Source organism: Ammodytes marinus (assembly GCF_949987685.1).
Source record: "Ammodytes marinus genome assembly, chromosome: 17".
Lineage (NCBI taxonomy): Eukaryota > Metazoa > Chordata > Actinopteri > Uranoscopiformes > Ammodytidae > Ammodytes > Ammodytes marinus.
In genome coordinates, this window is record NC_137221.1 from 18,041,431 (window position 1) to 18,058,639 (window position 17,209).

At 42.4% G+C, this 17,209-nt stretch overlaps 2 protein-coding genes across 3 annotated transcripts in view; one reads left to right on the plus strand and one right to left on the minus strand.

Moving 5' to 3' along the window:
* Positions 1-8,039, plus strand: oxnad1 (oxidoreductase NAD-binding domain containing 1). Of its 2 annotated transcripts, none has more exons than XM_080045668.1 (8): positions 1-131; positions 699-819; positions 1,452-1,518; positions 1,659-1,762; positions 4,057-4,198; positions 5,806-6,051; positions 6,236-6,344; positions 6,627-8,039. In XM_080045668.1, exons 2-8 carry the CDS (start codon positions 713-715, stop codon positions 6,782-6,784), a joined length of 933 nt encoding a protein of 310 aa, XP_079901794.1. In that variant the 5' UTR covers positions 1-131; positions 699-712; the 3' UTR covers positions 6,785-8,039. The 2 variants fall into 2 exon arrangements, with proteins under 2 accessions (XP_079901794.1, XP_079901795.1); XM_080045669.1 differs by having other exon boundaries at positions 1,455-1,518.
* Positions 8,040-8,224: 185 nt separating this feature from the next.
* Positions 8,225-17,209, minus strand: part of rftn1a (raftlin, lipid raft linker 1a) — a 25,936-nt gene continuing 16,951 nt past the window's right edge. Inside the window, exons 4-10 of the mRNA XM_080045320.1 lie at positions 16,576-16,684; positions 12,854-13,604; positions 12,545-12,748; positions 11,293-11,414; positions 10,962-11,065; positions 9,555-9,630; positions 8,225-9,240 (exon numbers count right to left, since the gene is read on the minus strand). Coding sequence (XP_079901446.1) covers positions 8,848-9,240; positions 9,555-9,630; positions 10,962-11,065; positions 11,293-11,414; positions 12,545-12,748; positions 12,854-13,604; positions 16,576-16,684 — 1,759 coding nt within the window. The 3' untranslated portion in view covers positions 8,225-8,847. The remainder of the gene's footprint in view (positions 9,241-9,554; positions 9,631-10,961; positions 11,066-11,292; positions 11,415-12,544; positions 12,749-12,853; positions 13,605-16,575; positions 16,685-17,209) is intronic.

Sequence of the window (17,209 nt, forward strand, 5' to 3'; positions counted from 1 at the left end):
GCCGAAGAAGAAGAAGACGAAGGCAGCAGCGGCACTGTCATGTAATCATAACATAACCAAGGTTATTCCGAAGATACCGGAGAGAAATATGAACATAAATTGACAATAAAACAGAGCGTCATCTCATCTCGGTAAGGAAAGGGGCTTAGTTGCTCGTTGTTTGCCGTAGTATATTGTGTATCCTATACGTCAAATAACAAACCGGCATTGACTTGCTAACAGCTTTAGCTCGTGAGCTACCTGTCAGATGGATGACGTAAGGAGGGGGTCAAGCCAAACTCCCTTTTAAAATAGTCACAATTATACCCTTGGCGTCTTTTAATCAGTATGGAACATTTGAGAATGTGTCTGCCTCGTATTGCTCTCATCCTTGTCAAAAGACTGACACCTCGGCGTGTGGCAGCGGGCATAATGAGTTATAGTGAGGCTTTGAGGAACTTTTTCTGATGTAGATAGTGGCTTTTTACCTGACATGAATGTAAAGGTAAACTAGACTATTCCGTGACCGCATTTTGGTTTGCGAGGCCCACCCAACCTAGAGGGTTGACGTTTTTGTTAAACAGCATTGTTGAGGGTCCACTGCTGTTCAATCTACAGCTCGGGAAGGAACCTAACAAAAAAAATTAGTTGAATGAATGTATGGGCTTCCAATATGATGCTAACGTAAATGACAGTTGTCGTTATTCTTCTGCTTTCAGCCCAGGTGGTCGCCATGAGCGTCCCCGTGTTCCTGTCCTCGGCTGCCCGTAGCTTCATCCTCCTGTCCCCCGCCGCAGGGCTGCTCTGCTGCCGGTTGTCGAACCCCAGCTCCGTCACGAGGTGAGTTTCATCTGGAATGTACCGGCGACTCTGTTTACCGTAGTCCGCTGCTGCTCTAGCTGCTTTCACTCCTCAGGCACTGAAGAAAGCCACAACAAAGACACGCGACACTGACATTTATCCAGGGAATGGCTTGTAAACTGTCCTGACAAATCTACTGTCCTGTCCATATTTCAAAGTGTGTTATCTCAAAGGGTCAATTCACTTAAAAAAAAAATGTTCTCATAAATCTTCAGCACTACATAGACCAAGATAGTTTGAATGTAATGTGTTTCATGCGTTTGTCACCACACTCTCAAACGTATAGCTTTCAATTTCTTTGAGCACCACAAACCAAGTAGCTATTATTTGCCTCTATAACATTGGGTCAATGGCAGACGTTTCGAGGGCTTACAACTCAATATGTAAGAGCATAGGGAAACCAAAACTGTTTGCATGGCTAGATACAACTAGGCGTGAGTTAAAATTTAGGTGAACTGGCCCTTTAAAAATATTGGTGCCTCCAAGCAATGAGGGCAAAGTCCACGTGTTGTGAATATTCCGGTCACACTGGGCTGCTGTGTAGCTCTTCACTCACTGCATAAGAAGAGAATATCTGACAGGGACTAAAACTATCTTCCTGTTTTTATCAGAAGAAATATGTCCTCCAAAAACAAAATGGACCATCTAGAGAGGACAGCGAGCAACTCCAGACAAAATGTAAGTTGAAGTTTGTACATTCATCTTAACTGTATCCACTTACCTGTGCCACTTTTCAACAATGTAATTTGCTGACAGTCCACCTAAGATAATGAACCCCCTCCTAACCTCCTCTGTGTGTGTTTGTGTGCCTAACACAGGCTCTGTATCCAGCTCAAGTGTGTGGCATCATGAATGAGTCAGAGACTGTGAAACGTTTGAGAATAGCAGTCCATCCAAACTTCAGCTTCAAGGCAGGACAGTGGTGAGTCAGCACAGTTGCACATTTTTACCAAGTCATTAAACATTAATTGTTAAGGAGCCCAGTCATATTTTGTTGTGACACATGAGGTGTATGTACAGTTTACGTTACGTCTGAAAGGTATTAATCGCCTGCAATAAAGCTTGATTGGGTGCAGTAAGGACGGACAGTGGTTAAGACCTTTTTCACAATGAAGGGCTTTGGTTAAACCCCATTACCTATCCCTTGACAGACATGATGGTAGGGGAGCTTACAAAAGGGGCCTACCACAGTAAAGTGTAGTAGTCACTCAGTTCTCAGGGAACTGATGTTTATCTGGTTATCAAAAATTCCTCTGTCAAAATTGCATGAATTCAACAATAACATCCTCAAAACTTTCCCCTCTCTGAGCAGTTAGGCTGAAAACAGAATAACCATAGCAACACTTTTCTTCGTGAAATAGAAGAAAAGCTGAACCTCCCAAATTATGTTTAGGTTACTACCTGAGCGTGCTGTTGTGAAACATCTATCTGGAGTCCTTTCATAATGCCTACAATGCTCATAGTAACCACAAGGTGGCGGCATTGTGTTTGGCATTTGTCCTACCATTCGCCCGGTTGTTTTATTTTTTTCTCACAAGACTTTTGCAGAAAAGAGTAGTTTATATTCTACATTACAGTAAACATGTAAGCCAGTGCAAGGTTATTGTTGTTAAGAAGAAGACAATTGCAGAATGCATGACTTAAGCCAAAGGAAATAATAATGAGATAATGTATCATTTAAACAAAATATTGTGTACAAAATATCAACTTAAAAATGTAATGTAGGTTTCCTATGGATGTTTGTAGGTAACTGCTGTATATACTGGATTGCATGTATGCCTTCAGCTTCGACTTGAAGAATTAGGGTTTTGGGAACTGATTAGCTTTCGAGTTAACTTGCAGCAACACTCATTTCATCAGCAAATTCAGTACTTCTTTAGTGATGCAGTGCTTTTTTTCTCAGTCAGTCAGTGTTGCCAGTGTTAATTAGTGTACCCTCCACATGCAGAGTATGTACATGAGCCCATACTGTGGGTGGGCGGCGGTGAGATATACAAGCTGGCAGCCATTGCTCTGCCGTGGCCCGTAATGAATGGAAATACATGGAAATCCTTGAGTTTCAGTGTTTTCTGAGGAGAAAAAGGAACGTTAAGTTGTTCTTTTCCAGGTGGTAGCGGGGGAGGAAGAGTTGGGTGGAACATATGTGTGCGTCTTCATCACAACAGATCCATATTTATGATGCCTCCTGAGGGGTTGTGGAGTCAGTGTCTCTTTCTCTCTAGTGTAACAGTGGGGCATTGTGTTGGTGGTGCATGGTGATGTATAGATACGACCACGTTGTTGGGTGTAAGACTGGAACACCACACTTAAAACTCATAAGCAGAGGCAACTTTCCCATCTGGTTTGGTTTGGTTCTGCCTGGTTTCTTTCTGTTTCACGGGGGGGAGGGGGGGGAGGGGGGGGGGGGGGGGGTCATAGGGCGCCACGCTCCCTTCATTCACACTTTGACCCTCAGTTCAGCACCTTTTTCTTTTAGTCTTGAATTGACTATCGTTTACAAATCTGAAATGTCAGCCATATTTCCAAACATTATAACAACCATTTCGACAAACATTAAGATAATATTAATAATGGATGAAATGGTTTGTTGAGTTTTATATCGACATGCACGTAGTCGTAATGCGTGAAAATGAAATCTGCAATACGAGTAGTTCATATAATACAAAACGATGCCATTAAAACAACACATCCATGCTCAGAATACTGTCGTGTTAGAGTAAAGAACTGCAACAGCATTTCAACTTTAGCCTCCCCAGTGATGTAAACGTTACAACTTCACAGGTTTAGGAGTGGAGTCAGTGTTTTTGGAGAACACTTGTCAAAATCACATTTTTGTCAAAATATGTGAATATCTCCTCATGATCCGCTACCTGTACATGTGTGCTGCAAAAAAAAAATGCAGTGTTAATACACAGCCAAGGCTTTGTAAACGACCATGTTGCTAGCTTCGTTGGACCCCCTTTGTTAACTTACCAGTTTACAGAGCCTAGGCTATGTATTAAAACCAACATCGTTCTTTTTAGCGCACACACTGTATGGACAGGTAGGATCGTGAGGAGATATTCACTGATTTTGACCAAAAGAAGCGATTTTGACAACAAGCATTCTCTAGAAACGCTGACTCCACCTTAAAGTCCAGATATGGATAATCAAGGCTAGAAAATCTACTTGAACAATATATCAGTTGATTTAATCATACGGTTATTGTGTGGCCAGGGTGGACTTCTTCATCCCCGGCGTGGAGAAGGTTGGAGGTTTCTCCATGTGCTCCAGCCCAGGTCTGCTGCAGAGGGAGGGAGTCATCGAGTTGGCCGTCAAATACACCAAACACCCACCGGCACACTGGATACACACCGCGGTGAGTGAGTGAGTGAGTGAGTGAGTGAGTGAGTGAGTGAGTGAGTGAGTGAGTGAGTGAGTGAGTGAGTGAGTGAGTGAGTGAGTGAGTGCTCATTTTTCCAGGTAAACTACCAAAGGTCACTTGGATTGATTTCTGCCAAGGAATATTGTATAAAATAAGATTTAGTCTTCCACGTGATTTTGGCAGTTCCTTGTCATTGTATGCGTAGGACAGAGACACAGTATGAAGGTGAGAGCTCAAGAAAATAAGATGCAAATTGATCATCAACTTTTAAAATTAGACTCAAGGTCCCTTTAAATGACGATACAAAAAATAGACAACACACATATACATTAGAAATAGAAACATTCCCACCACTTATAAAAGGCACTTATACCAATGTCTCCAAAGGTATGACTGGTAGCGTACTGCACTATAACTTGGCTTTGAAGGCAGCATTATAATGACATTCTTTGAGTCATTCAAGCGAACCGATAAATCTGTACATAAGGTTCCTCAAAAAAGCTTGTAAGGTGTTAACTCGTGCATTCACAAATAGCTCACTTGCACTGCTCCACCAAGAGAGAACAAGTGTAGAGAAAGGATAAAGATGTCAAGAAAAACGACTGAGGTGTTACAGAGTTAGAAAAGACTGACAGTTGGTGCCGTCACTTGGGGTTCTAAAAAGAGAAGCGTGAAAAGAAAAATGGCAAGTCGGATACTATTTAAAAAAAAAATTTTATGCAGAGAAAACTTATCTGTACTTAAAAGTTCAATGAAAAAGTTGAAGTCAAATGTAATTTTAGACACTCAAATAATTCCTGTCCTTTACATCATTTTTGATACACGTATGACGCCTGGCCGGATGCTTTTCAATCAGTTAAATTGTTGTCAAGAGTTATTTTAAGTTAATAAAGGTTTTGTAGATAGATTCCTGAATACAAGTATAATAATATAGAAGGACAATTTTGATTGAAGTTTGTCAGGACAAAATGTAGTTATTTGACTGCAGTGCGTGCCAGTAGTTGTAGAAATATGAATAATGTTCCCCTCTTGCTTACCCTTCTTTTTCATTTCTGTACCGTGTGTGTTTGTTTGCAGCTTTTGTGTTTGTTGATGGGCCTTAATAAATAGCTTTGAGCGACTACGCCTCTGTGTGTGTGAATATGTCTCAGAGAGCCTTGTGATGTGTCTGTGTTCCGAGACTTACAGCTCCAACAGATTGTTTGATGATTCTTTAGTGTTTGATACTGCGCTCTGACTCCTCTCTCTGCCAGCGGGAATAGTTAAGGGACCGCGGTAGCAGATTAAGAGTGCGAGCTCACATGTGTACAAAAGCACAGGGAGGCATATTTACTGCTCCTTTTGACTTTCTCTTCACAACTTTGAATACATTTGAAATTTCTTTCCCCCATTTCTTAGCATAGGTTTGTTTGTGTGAATGCATGCTGATCTAAATGTGACTTTGATGAACCAGCTGCATTCCTTTTCTCGGAATCAATCTCACATCTCCAAATGTGTATTTCAATCCCAAGTGTTGTAGAGTTACCTAGCTCAACACGGTCTGTTGCTATCTTTATTTTGATAGTTCTCTCTCTCTCTCTCTTTCCTCCCCCTCTCTTCAGTGTACAGTGGGCTCCCAGGTTGCCATGCGTGTGGGCGGGGACTTTTTCTTTGACCCGTCTCCCTCCGACCCCTCTGTGGACCTGCTACTGGTGGCTGGCGGCGTAGGGATCAACCCCTTGTACTCTATTCTGATGCACACCTCGGACCTGCAGCATATCAAGCAGGCCTCAGGGGGGCGCGACTACAACATAGGCTCCGCCCACCTCTGCTACAGCGCCAAGAACGACCAGGAACTGCTCTTCAAGGTGAGAAACCTGGATTGTTTTTTTGAGGAATTTGTGTGAGGAATATTTTTCCAACTTTGAATATCTAGGTTAGAAATGGTGTCTTCTTAGTGTATGTCTGCAATATATAGCGGCAGGTGTGTTGCAGTACATAAGGAGAAAAAACCTTACAAATCCATTCACGCCCTACCCTCTGTGTTCCCAGAGCTCCATCATCCAGGCGTGTAGGGAGTTCCCCGACAAGATCTCCTGTGACTTCCACGTCACGCAACAGAGCACAGATGTCGACCCGCACCTCCAGCCATTCCTCAAACGTAAGTAAAGCCCACGCACACACACACACGCACACACGCACACACGCACACACACACACACACACACACACACACACACACACACCACAGTCATTCTGCTTTGTTTAACAGGGATGATGTAGTGTGTGTCACATTCTACCACGGTCTGTCTGTGTTGATTCATCTCTGTCATCATGTAGAACAGTCACTATCAAAGCTCCTCGTGGGAGACTCAGCAGCCAAAGATGCCACAGCACGGAGTCTTGATTAATTGATTGACTTTCCCTTGTGTGTTTTTTCCAGGTGGGAGAATCACAGAGGAGGAGTTGCGGGCTCATGTGGACCCACAGAGGACTATGTGTTTACTGTGCGGGCCCCCGCCCATGCTCGAAGCTATTTCCAAAACCCTCACGGACCTTGGCCTCCCCAAGGACAGAATCCTCTTTGAGAAGTGGTGGTAGAACCTCTCCCGGTTCACACAAACCCACGGGGTTGTGCACCTTTTCACAGTCTCCGTGGGGGGGTAGGACGAATGGGGGCTGGGAGTGGAAAGAAACTGAAATATTCCATTGATATCGACATTATTATGAGTGCTCAAATGCTTGAGGTAATTCACCCCTCGACCCCTGCTGCTGCAACCGTTGCCTGATATGTGATGGGCCGCTGGGACCACCCACTCTACAGCTAGCAGCTGACTCACAAAGACAATAGAGATGAGGTTTTTTTTCTTATAATCTCAAAAGGAAGACTGAAAGCACTTACTGCAACGACCTTGCTGAATATTGCAGAAAATCTGCAACTCTGGTGTTCCGTTTTTATGTGTGATAATCACATTGTAACACAGATGTTACACATCTTCATTTCATATCTCATTTTCATTATTAATTTATGATCAATAGGTGATGTTTACTAATTTCCCTATGCAAGCATGGCTTCAAAAATTATTTAAAATGTTTGCAAAGCAGATCAATACCACTCTTGTACATGTATGCTAAATATGACGCTACAGCCAGTAACTGCTGAGCTTAGCATAGCATAAAGACTGGTAACAACAAGGGGAAACAGCTAGCCTTGCTCTGTCCAAAGGTTACAATAGGTAAATGCCTATTTCCAGAAAGTCTTTTCACCCAAACAAGAAACAGTAAACCATGGTAAAACTGCAACTTCCAATGTTTTTTTGCTGCCGGCTTTAGCGTGATATTAGTAGGACTGATGTGACTGTGGTATCAATCTCATCTAACACTCTGCAAGTGTTTAGAGAGCGAACCATTTTCAACAAAATACCTCTAATTTGAATAGAAAAAAATGTGTTCTTAGTGTTTTACTACATCTGTGTACATATACTTAGTGGACTAACTCAGAGCTATTTATTTGCAGAAATGAAGATTTTAGAGGTTTTTTTTGGCTGAGGTGTGACTAAGTTACCTCAGAGCGGTATCATAGTCATTACATTTTACTTGCATGCAAATTTTACACCAAGTGTATTTTTACAGTCAAAAACCTAACAATTTCCCACATATTGGCCAGTGTCCCTGCTGGTTTTACTCACTGTTACATGCATACACACAGTGCTTATCTGGCACACACACAGTGCTCCCGTGGTGGCACAAGTATCCCATGGTGCACTTTAATAGAACCTCCGGGTGGTCTGTGATTGGGTTAGATCACTGAACATCCCTCGGAGACGGTTGCCAGCTCCTTGTTGTTGTCTCTCTCGAGGGGGGGGGGGGAAACTCATTTTAGAGTTATTTCTACACTTCCTCATTTATGAGAAACTGTTTATGCTGGTATAGTGAAATTTAAAGAAAATAAAAGAAATTGAATCCATCTGTTTTCAAACACTTTATTGACTCCGCTTTTATATAAAGACTCACGCTACACAGACAACACATGGCGGTCCAGGAAATAAGTAATAAATATATTGGTATTTTACACATTTTAAGCTAATACAGATAAAAGGTATCTATCATGAGCTTAAATTGGCCAATGCAGATGTGTCTGTCAGACCCTCTTAACACAATGTATTAAATAATTGGTGTCTTCTTCAGCCCCCTCTTGTTTCTGTCCTAAATGAAATACTTATGGGCCTATAAAAATACAGTGGAATCAGTACTCCATTTTGAACAGTCATAGTACAAGAAAGTAGTAAAGTACAACAATGGGCAAAAAAATTATACTTTAGGCTTGGTCTGGAGACCTGCCCTAGATTGTACTTTATAGCCTCATACAGTTTCACTACATTTCTGACAAAGGATACATCAAATAGCAACACGGACCCCTTTGTGGAGAACTGCACAACACTTTCCCATTCAAGGGAGCTAAAAACCTCAAGACCCCAAGAGGCTTACAACCCTAAACATAGCACACAGTACATGAGCACTAGTAGTAACTGTATGTCTGACTACATCTGGGTTTGTCTGCAGAGAAACTAAAAAAATCCAGGTCAACAAGACGTCATTTCAAAAAGGCATTTTTTTCCAGGAACTAAACAGGTCTCTGCTTTGCCTGTCCTGTGCCCAATGTGTCAACAGACGCCAGAAAAAAGCTGCTGTTTGATGCGCTCTTCCGTCTTCAAGTCCTCCTTGACCCCTCCGTCCTTCCTCTGACACACATCTGTCCATCTCACAGACTCCTCATGGCACACCGACACTGGGATCTCGTCAACGTTGGTTTCCTCTTCCGCCCCTTCGTCTTCCACAGAAGCCCTGTTCCCCGACAGCAACCACAAGGCCTTTTGATGGGGTGCATCCTCCTCACAATCCTCTCCACCTGCGCTCATTCTCTCCTCTTCCTCTCCCTCGTTCCCTCTCAACCTGTCCATCTCCGTCTCTGTCCCGGGGGGCATGTCCTGCCTCTCCTCTCGCGTCTCCGCCGTAGACTTTTTCTTTGCTTTGCCGCGACCCATGAGGTTCAGCATCTAAAAAAGCAAATAGATGGTGTGTTTGAGACCGTTTTCTTTTCTTTTTTCTTTCCATCTCTCCAGACACCTGACAAATCACAACAAAGCCTCCTTCATTGATACTCCTCTTCTGCCGTACAGTTTGAGGTCGAACATTTGCCTATTATTAGACTTTTTTATATTTGCTCTACATGCCATGTTTAGTAACATGACTTTTTTCTGTCTTTTTAATGGCAGCTTCAGCGACATGAAGTCAACGTCGTATCCTAAAGGCACAACAGAGACAAGTGACAGATTTGTGGTGAGGATGGAGGACTAACAAGGGAACGAACCTTGAAGTCTTTTCTCTTGCGCTGCAAAATGGGTCTCTGAAGGAAGAGGATTTGCTTGGTCGACAAACTCCCGTCGCTGTAGAAAAGAAAAGGAAAAAGCAGCACTTTTAATACTGTTACCTCTCAAGTCTTAATGTGAGGCACTGGCGCATCAACTCTGCCTCTGTGATAACATCTAGTTTCTGTTCACCGCGGTTTGCAAAGTGACGGGTTACAAGACAACAGCGCCAAGGAGACTGTGTTTTTCGTTCGAAGCTCTGACAATTTTCAAAAGTGGTTTCATGTTGCGATGACGATGAGCATATGATCACGGTTTGTCAAATCTCAAACCATCTTTCATGTGTATCTAAGATGCACTGCAAGCCCTGATACCAAAATGAACGAGACAGGCAATGTAATAAGTCCCCACTTATTATAGTGGATGGAATGTAAAGAAAAAGCAGATGATGGGTTTTGTAGAGATGTGAGCTGTTGTTAACAGTAGTGGACAAGTATTCTGATCATTTACCTGAGTTAAAGTACTATTGCCAAACTATAAAAATACTCTGGTAGAAGTATGAACATGTAAAAGTAGTAAATACTGTATAATCAGGAACATGTAGGCTACTTAAATTATTAAAGTAAAAGGAAGCCGAGAATGGTAAATGGACTTGTATAGCGCTATATCTCCGTTTATCACAGACCCAAAGCGCTTTACATTGTTTTTTTGTACACATTCACCCAGTCACACACACATTCATACACCGATAGCAGCAGCTACCACGCAGGGTAGACTTAGCACTAGGGTGCTAAGCTAACTAAGCTGTCTATCGGGAGCAATTCGGGGTTCAGTGTCTTGCCCAGGGACACTTCGACATGTGGCGGGGAGACGGGGGATCGAACCTCCGACCCTGCACACCAGAGGCGAACTCCCTACCCACTTCGCCACTGCCGAGAAGTTGACTTTATATTATATAATAACATTCAAATGAATGTTAAAGCCAAATTATTGTTTTTCTATTCATAAATTGATTGTTTGTATGGTAAAAATTCAATAATTAAAAGGAAAAGCAACAAATCCTCAAATTGTAGAAGGTTGAATCATGAAATCGTGTGCACATTTGGATAACAAATGACTTAAACAGATGTCAAGAAAGTTAAAAGACAAATCATTGTCTGTCAAATGAACAATCAATAAACTGACTAATGTTTAAGCTTTATTTTATGAGCTTTTCATATGTTATATTTGTAAAGTAACTAGAAACTAAATGTATCAAATCATTATAATGGAGTTAAAAAGCAATCATAAAAACACAATACGGAAGTTAAGAACCTCAAATTTGTATTTAAGTACGGTACGTGAGTAAATGTACTCAGTTACTTTCCACCACTGGTTGTGACAGTAGTATTTGTGGTGCATGTCTGTACCTGTTGGTCTTCACAATGGGTGTGGGTAGCACACACATCAGCCTCCATCCATACGGAGCCAGGGACTGGAGCAAGGGGATGTAGTCCGTCTTCACCACAACACCCTGGGCAGGAAAAGAGCAAGATCATCACTCACACTTACAGTGCAAAACATGCACGCCACAGTATGCTTGCAGGTAGGCAAATTAAACCTCATCCACATACTTTCTCTCATCTCTACTCTTATGTAATGTTTGACAGAAAACAGCTTAAGCCCTTTCAGTCAGAAGGGATTTCTCAGAGTGCAGCACATCTTCTCAGAAGTATTAAAAAAAACTCAAAAAAGACCCACATCCACCACGGTCCACTGCTCCACCACGATGGCATCGTACGAGGGGTTTGTGCTCTCCACCTCCTCCTCCTCCGCTGAGCTCTGGAAGATGAACACACTATCCACGGATGACACGCCATTGTCTGGAGGAACGGGCAAAGGATTAGAGAGAGACGGACTCAGATAAACAAGAGGAGGATGTGTGTGTGATTCAGACAGCAGTTACAAGCTCATCTCCACTCTCCAATCTCTCCGTATTGATCCCCCCCTCTTTCCCTCTGGCTTAAGCCTACTTATTCCACGGGTGACTGAACAGTGACTTATGGTGTAAGCCCTGGACTTAAGACACATAACTCCGAGCACATCATCCATAACCCAGCAGGGGAGCGTGTGGATTCATCTTGGTTTGAGCAGCGTTTTTCCTCAAGTCAAGAACTAGTGGAAACTCAACCAAAGAAAATAGTTCAAACTTGCACTAAAGTCAGGAAGTGACGTGAAACTTCATTCTTTTAGGCACCTGTTATTATTAAGATTTGTGTCTATTTGACTTACTACATACTAACTTACTTACTTACTAGGTCTATTAGGCCTCCAAAAAATTTCCTCATTCATACGAGTAAAAATTATTTATTTTACTTTACCTTGTCTGTCTTGAATCTGTATATTTCTCCTCTACAACCATCTTTAATAGTCATTATCTCAACATAATTTTTTTTTCAATACTCCCAACCAGAACCAAAAAACTTCAACTTCTAGAGCAAAAACTTTCCATAATCATTCTAAGCACTATTCTGAAGGTTATAATGTTGTTAACTGTCTTATTTATGGAACATTTTATTCTTAAATGACAAACATGCCTTTTTAAGACCCGTACACAGTATTTATTGATCTATAAAATCTATTCTGGGAAAACTTTGGACACTAATATGTTGTAAAAATGAAATAAAGATTTTAGCTTTATCCCAAATCGAGATTTATGGTTTCTAAAGAGATGCATAATTAGTTAGATATTGCCACATTTGCATATTTATTAAAAATGAAAATGTTTTAAAGTAAGTAATGAACTGGTACAGTTTCATGATGATATCTAGCAGTGTCTCACCTTAAAGCTGCAGAAATAATTGTTTTTGTATTAACATTAGATCAAATGATTATATTTCATTTGAAAGAGGTCACTCAGAATGATGCTCCTTTGAACAATTATAAGATTATGATCGCCTAACTTTCAAATTCGGTAAAAGCGCCCGAAATAGTTCATTGCTGTGGAACATACCGTTACCATCTCTAAGGTGAAAAAACCCGTCGACGAGGAGTGCGCCGCTGGTGAAATGCTGAGTCATGTGGTCGAGCCAATGAGCGTCCACTTCTGTGACTAGCCCCGCCTCCTTTTGTACTCGCAGTGGCACCCTGAGTGAGTAGAACCTCAGAGAAGTGTTCAGCTCCTCCGTGTGGTTATACAAGGCAAAGAGCTGCATCCCTACATGTACACAAACAAAGAAAAACAAAAAATTGGACACAAATTGCATGATTATGATGTTTTGTCCAGTAAACCCCACTACAAACAGAAAAACGGCTTACGTACTAGCCTGCGCTGGTGAAGACGCATTCTTATCTTTCTCCGAACCCTTGAGCCGGATATGGTTGTTGTTGTTGTGCGTGGTCGTCACTGTGCTTTGCCCGTGTGGCCAGGTAGAGATGGACTTTCTGGTAGGGTTTTTTTGTTCCAGTTCCGGAGAACTGAGCCAGCAGCTTTCGGAGCTTGAACTTGCTCTTTCTCTGTGGTTGAAAAGGTTGAAGTGTGTCTCTGTGCTTTCCTTTAGGTCTGGTAGATCTAGGCCCCTCTGTTGCTGTCCGATTATACCTGGAGGGCTGGGACACAGCTGGCTCCCTTGGGCGTTTGCTGGGTTTTCATTTGGACACTTATGATCTGTGTCTACACTTGGTTGGTTTATTGAATCCAGTGACTCTTGTGAGACCCGTAAGGTCCCGGTTTGCTCACTAGACTCTTCTTGTTCGAGCTCTAAACTCTGGCTGGGTTTCATTGGACTGAGGTCTGAAGGCTTGTGGTCCTGTGCGTTGTGTTCTACTGCGCCTTCATGATCCAATTCTTGAGATCCAAAATAGTGGTGGTCTGTTCCTTTGTCATTGTGCCGTGGTTCTGTCGGCTCTGTTGGGCTGGTGTTGGCACTGAATGGGTGTCTGTGTATTGGTGAAGGGCTTGAATGTAAGGAGGACAGCTCCTCTGGTTCCCAGTGTCCCAAGAAGCAGGGTCCTCCTCCCGGCTGCTGGAGAAAGCCCACGAACATCACCCCTTGCTCTGCCACATCCTGGATCTGTGGGGGGGTAACACACACACACACACACACACACACACACACACACACACACACACACACACACACACACACACACACACACACACACACACACACACACACACACACACACACACACACACACACACACACACACACACACACACACACACACACACACACACACACACACACACACACACACACACACACACACACACACACACACACACATTTTTACGGCTCTACTTGTGAGGACCATCATTGACTAATGCATTCCATACAGTAGCTCACCTAACAATCAAAACAAAATGCCTATCCACAACCGTTACACTAACCCCAACATATACCTAATTCATACCTGAAACTTGAAACCTAGTCTTAACCCTCAAACAGCCCTTTAAAGGTCTATCCTAAAGTGAGAACCAGCTAAAATGTCCTCACTCTTAAGGTCTAAAACAAAAATTTGTTCTCACAAAAACAGTTGTACAAGTTCACACACACACGCACACTGTCAAAATCCATACTCATCAATATAGTCTATTAGTATTTATTTGAGTGACACGTGAACATAAAGGACGTCAATCGCAGCACCACAAATACATTTGCAGGATCCCTTCTTCTCTGAATCAGGCAAACAAAGGCTCATTTACACACAAACAAAGGCTGACATACGCCGAGTAGATATTCTGCAAAATAACAACCTACCTAATCATCTGCAAAGATCAAATATTCAAATGACAAAAGGACCTCATTATCTCAACGCTTCCGTGTGTGTATGAGTGTGACAGTGTGTGTGTGCCTATGTGTATATGTGTGTGTGCAGAGGCCTGGTGGTTAATTGTCAGTTGATATTTGGGCTGACAGACTTAGACAGGCTCAACGGGAGGGGAAATCAGATTGCAAACTATCCACCAAACAATAATGAGACACATCTTTCCCTATTACCCTCTTCTGTTGACACACACACACACACACACACACACACACACACACACACACACACACACACACACACACACACACACACACACACACACACACACACACACACACACACACACTTCACATATACGAACAGCCTCTCCATTACCATCCAACACACTCGCACACGGTTTTATCTGATTAGTAAGTCCACAGGGACAGATTGAGAGTGGGTGGGCTTGTGAGTGCTGAAAAAATTTGAAGTATAGAATTTAAAAACTGAACACACGCGCACACACACACACACACACACACACACCAGCCTGTCACTGTGTCTGCCCGGCACTGCGCCGGGGTTCTTATCTCAGTCTCTCTCTGGCAGTTTTGCGATCCGATTGGTTATTCATGTCACGCCGCCAGACAGACTATCACAGTATACAGTATAGTGATGTGCATTTCCATCCAATCAGGTTTCCCTTTGTGCTCCACGGGTGTTCAGATGCAAATCTATTCAACAGAGCACATTTTCATTTCCCATTGTAAGAATGCTGGCAAATTCATGAGCAGAGGGCGGAAAAAAGTTATACAGCTGGTAAATGCCAGTTGCTGGCACAGTATCCTAGGGTTAAGTCTCATTATAGTTTAACATAAATGCTGTAACCTATTCATTACATAGCTCATCCTTCTGTTTCCTAGTTACAGTATGGTGAGTGCGGTCACAGAGAACTATAGTGGGAATCCAGTATTGTTAAAAATCCTTCCAATCAGGTAGATAGATATGCAATATTTGAAATGGAAAACCTCTAGTCAAATTTGCTCCGTTTGAATTGCATGTCAGGCCAAGAGGCAGGTTTACCCAATGGCAAAGACAGTTGAAGCCTATTTGAGCCCCGTAAAGATTCTTTCACTGTCACAGCAGGCCTGCACCGACACGAAAGGCGCACACACACAGAGAAGAAAAGAGGGCTTAATTCAACATGGCGCTACACCGATTTGGCATTGATCTCCTATAGCAATCTCCAACACACTACATTTAAAAAAGAAAAAGAAGCATCAAAAGCAATGCAGCAGAACCAGTGCCATCCTTTTTTTTATAAATCCACGCATTCTTCTTCCATATTTTAGAACCTGCCATCTACATCGCACAAAATACAGTACATCTCTACCACCAAAACAATGATATGCTTACCTCTTTCTAACCCCTCACCAAAATATCTATTTAATTTCAATCTCCCTCAGCCCTCACAGTTGCTGACTCAAGTGACATGTAAAGGGAATTTATCAGATTTCACACACCTACCCGCTAGCCACAGAATGCTTCATACAACTTTATTTTCACATATGTAGTAGTACTCCAGTCGCCAATACTAAAATAAAAACTGTTGAGTCCGTATACTAAGAAAGAATTCACATACGAAAATGGTCTTTGCCATTAGGACCTTACCTATCAGCCATTATATGAAATGGACCATTCAACAACGGTGCGATATGCTGTAGTGTACACGTGACCATAAAGAATAAGGACACTAGTGCTCCCTGGTAGCAGTTTTGGAAAATTGGATTTGAAAAATCTTGTACGGGTCCATTTTCTTATGTCATTTTAAACCTATATGAATATACCTGTGCAAAACCAATGCGGAAATTGGGAGTAAGGGAATACTGGTATCATATCTGCACCTGCATATAGATATATATAGTATAGATATAGTTTGATCGGTACATCCACCCTCACACTGGATTGAACAAGTAGAAGATTTCAAATGCTTTTTTCTCGTTTCTGCTTTTATTCTTCAGTTAGATTTGCGGTTGCATGTTTCCAGGATAACACCTTTCCTGGAGAGAATTCTATTTCATGAAGCCCTGTACCTAGCATAGGTGCCTCATCAATACATTTGAGGGATCCTTAAACCTTGGAACTTGCAGTCAGAAAAATGGGAACATTGATTGCAAAGAAAATACAAGAGCAATCTTTTTTTTCTCTTAATCTCACGCTTGGGGCATCTCTTTCTAAAGACAATTTCATGAAGAGTGAATCCTAATGGACCAAACACATGATTGTCCTCACCCTCTTGACGTAGCTCTGGATCACTTCTGGGTCTGCGGCCTGGTGACCTGCCACGCACACGTCCGTCTCCAGACGATGTCTTCCCCACCTCAGTTGGCTTTTCTCTGAACTGTCGGGGCGATGAAGAAATGAAAGAATTTAAACAAACATTCAGCAGCAAGCAATCAATCACATGTCATTTAGTTCAGTTCAATTCTGCTCCTATGAGCCAGAAAATGTAAAAATGTTAGAACAATTCCCAGGACTGTTTGCTCTCGGTTCTCTCTTCCTGCCCCATTACCAGAGCACTTCCATCACCCCTGGTGTCATTACAGCCCAAACGAGCCGTGACTCTATAGATTGTGGCAGACGGGCGCTCATGTTCACCAGCACTCATTGACACAGAAATGATCACAGCAGAAAACATAATATCAATTCTGGTGGTGGATGAATTTTCCATTTAGGTGGAGCGCACATTCACCGCCATCACAATAGACTTGTTGTACGGGGAAAATAAAGGGGACCGAATTTTCCTTTGGGCTCCGACTGCGAGACACCATCATAAAAGGAGTATTCAGATACGCCTCTTCAGATGTGGATTGAGGTCAGAGAGAAGGCCGCGGTAATAGCTTGTGCTCTGAGGCGTGAGTGACAT

What these genes read in the sequence shown, in the direction of transcription:
- oxnad1 (XM_080045668.1), top strand. Translation starts at nt 713, where the DNA reads ATGAGCGTCCCCGTGTTCCTGTCCTCGGCTGCCCGTAGCTTCATCCTC. An exon ending in AGCTTCAAGGCAGGACAGTG is followed by an intron (nt 1,763 to 4,056) that starts GTGAGTCAGCAC and finishes TTGTGTGGCCAG; the next exon opens with GGTGGACTTCTTCATCCCCG. An exon ending in ACCAGGAACTGCTCTTCAAG is followed by an intron (nt 6,052 to 6,235) that starts GTGAGAAACCTG and finishes CTGTGTTCCCAG; the next exon opens with AGCTCCATCATCCAGGCGTG.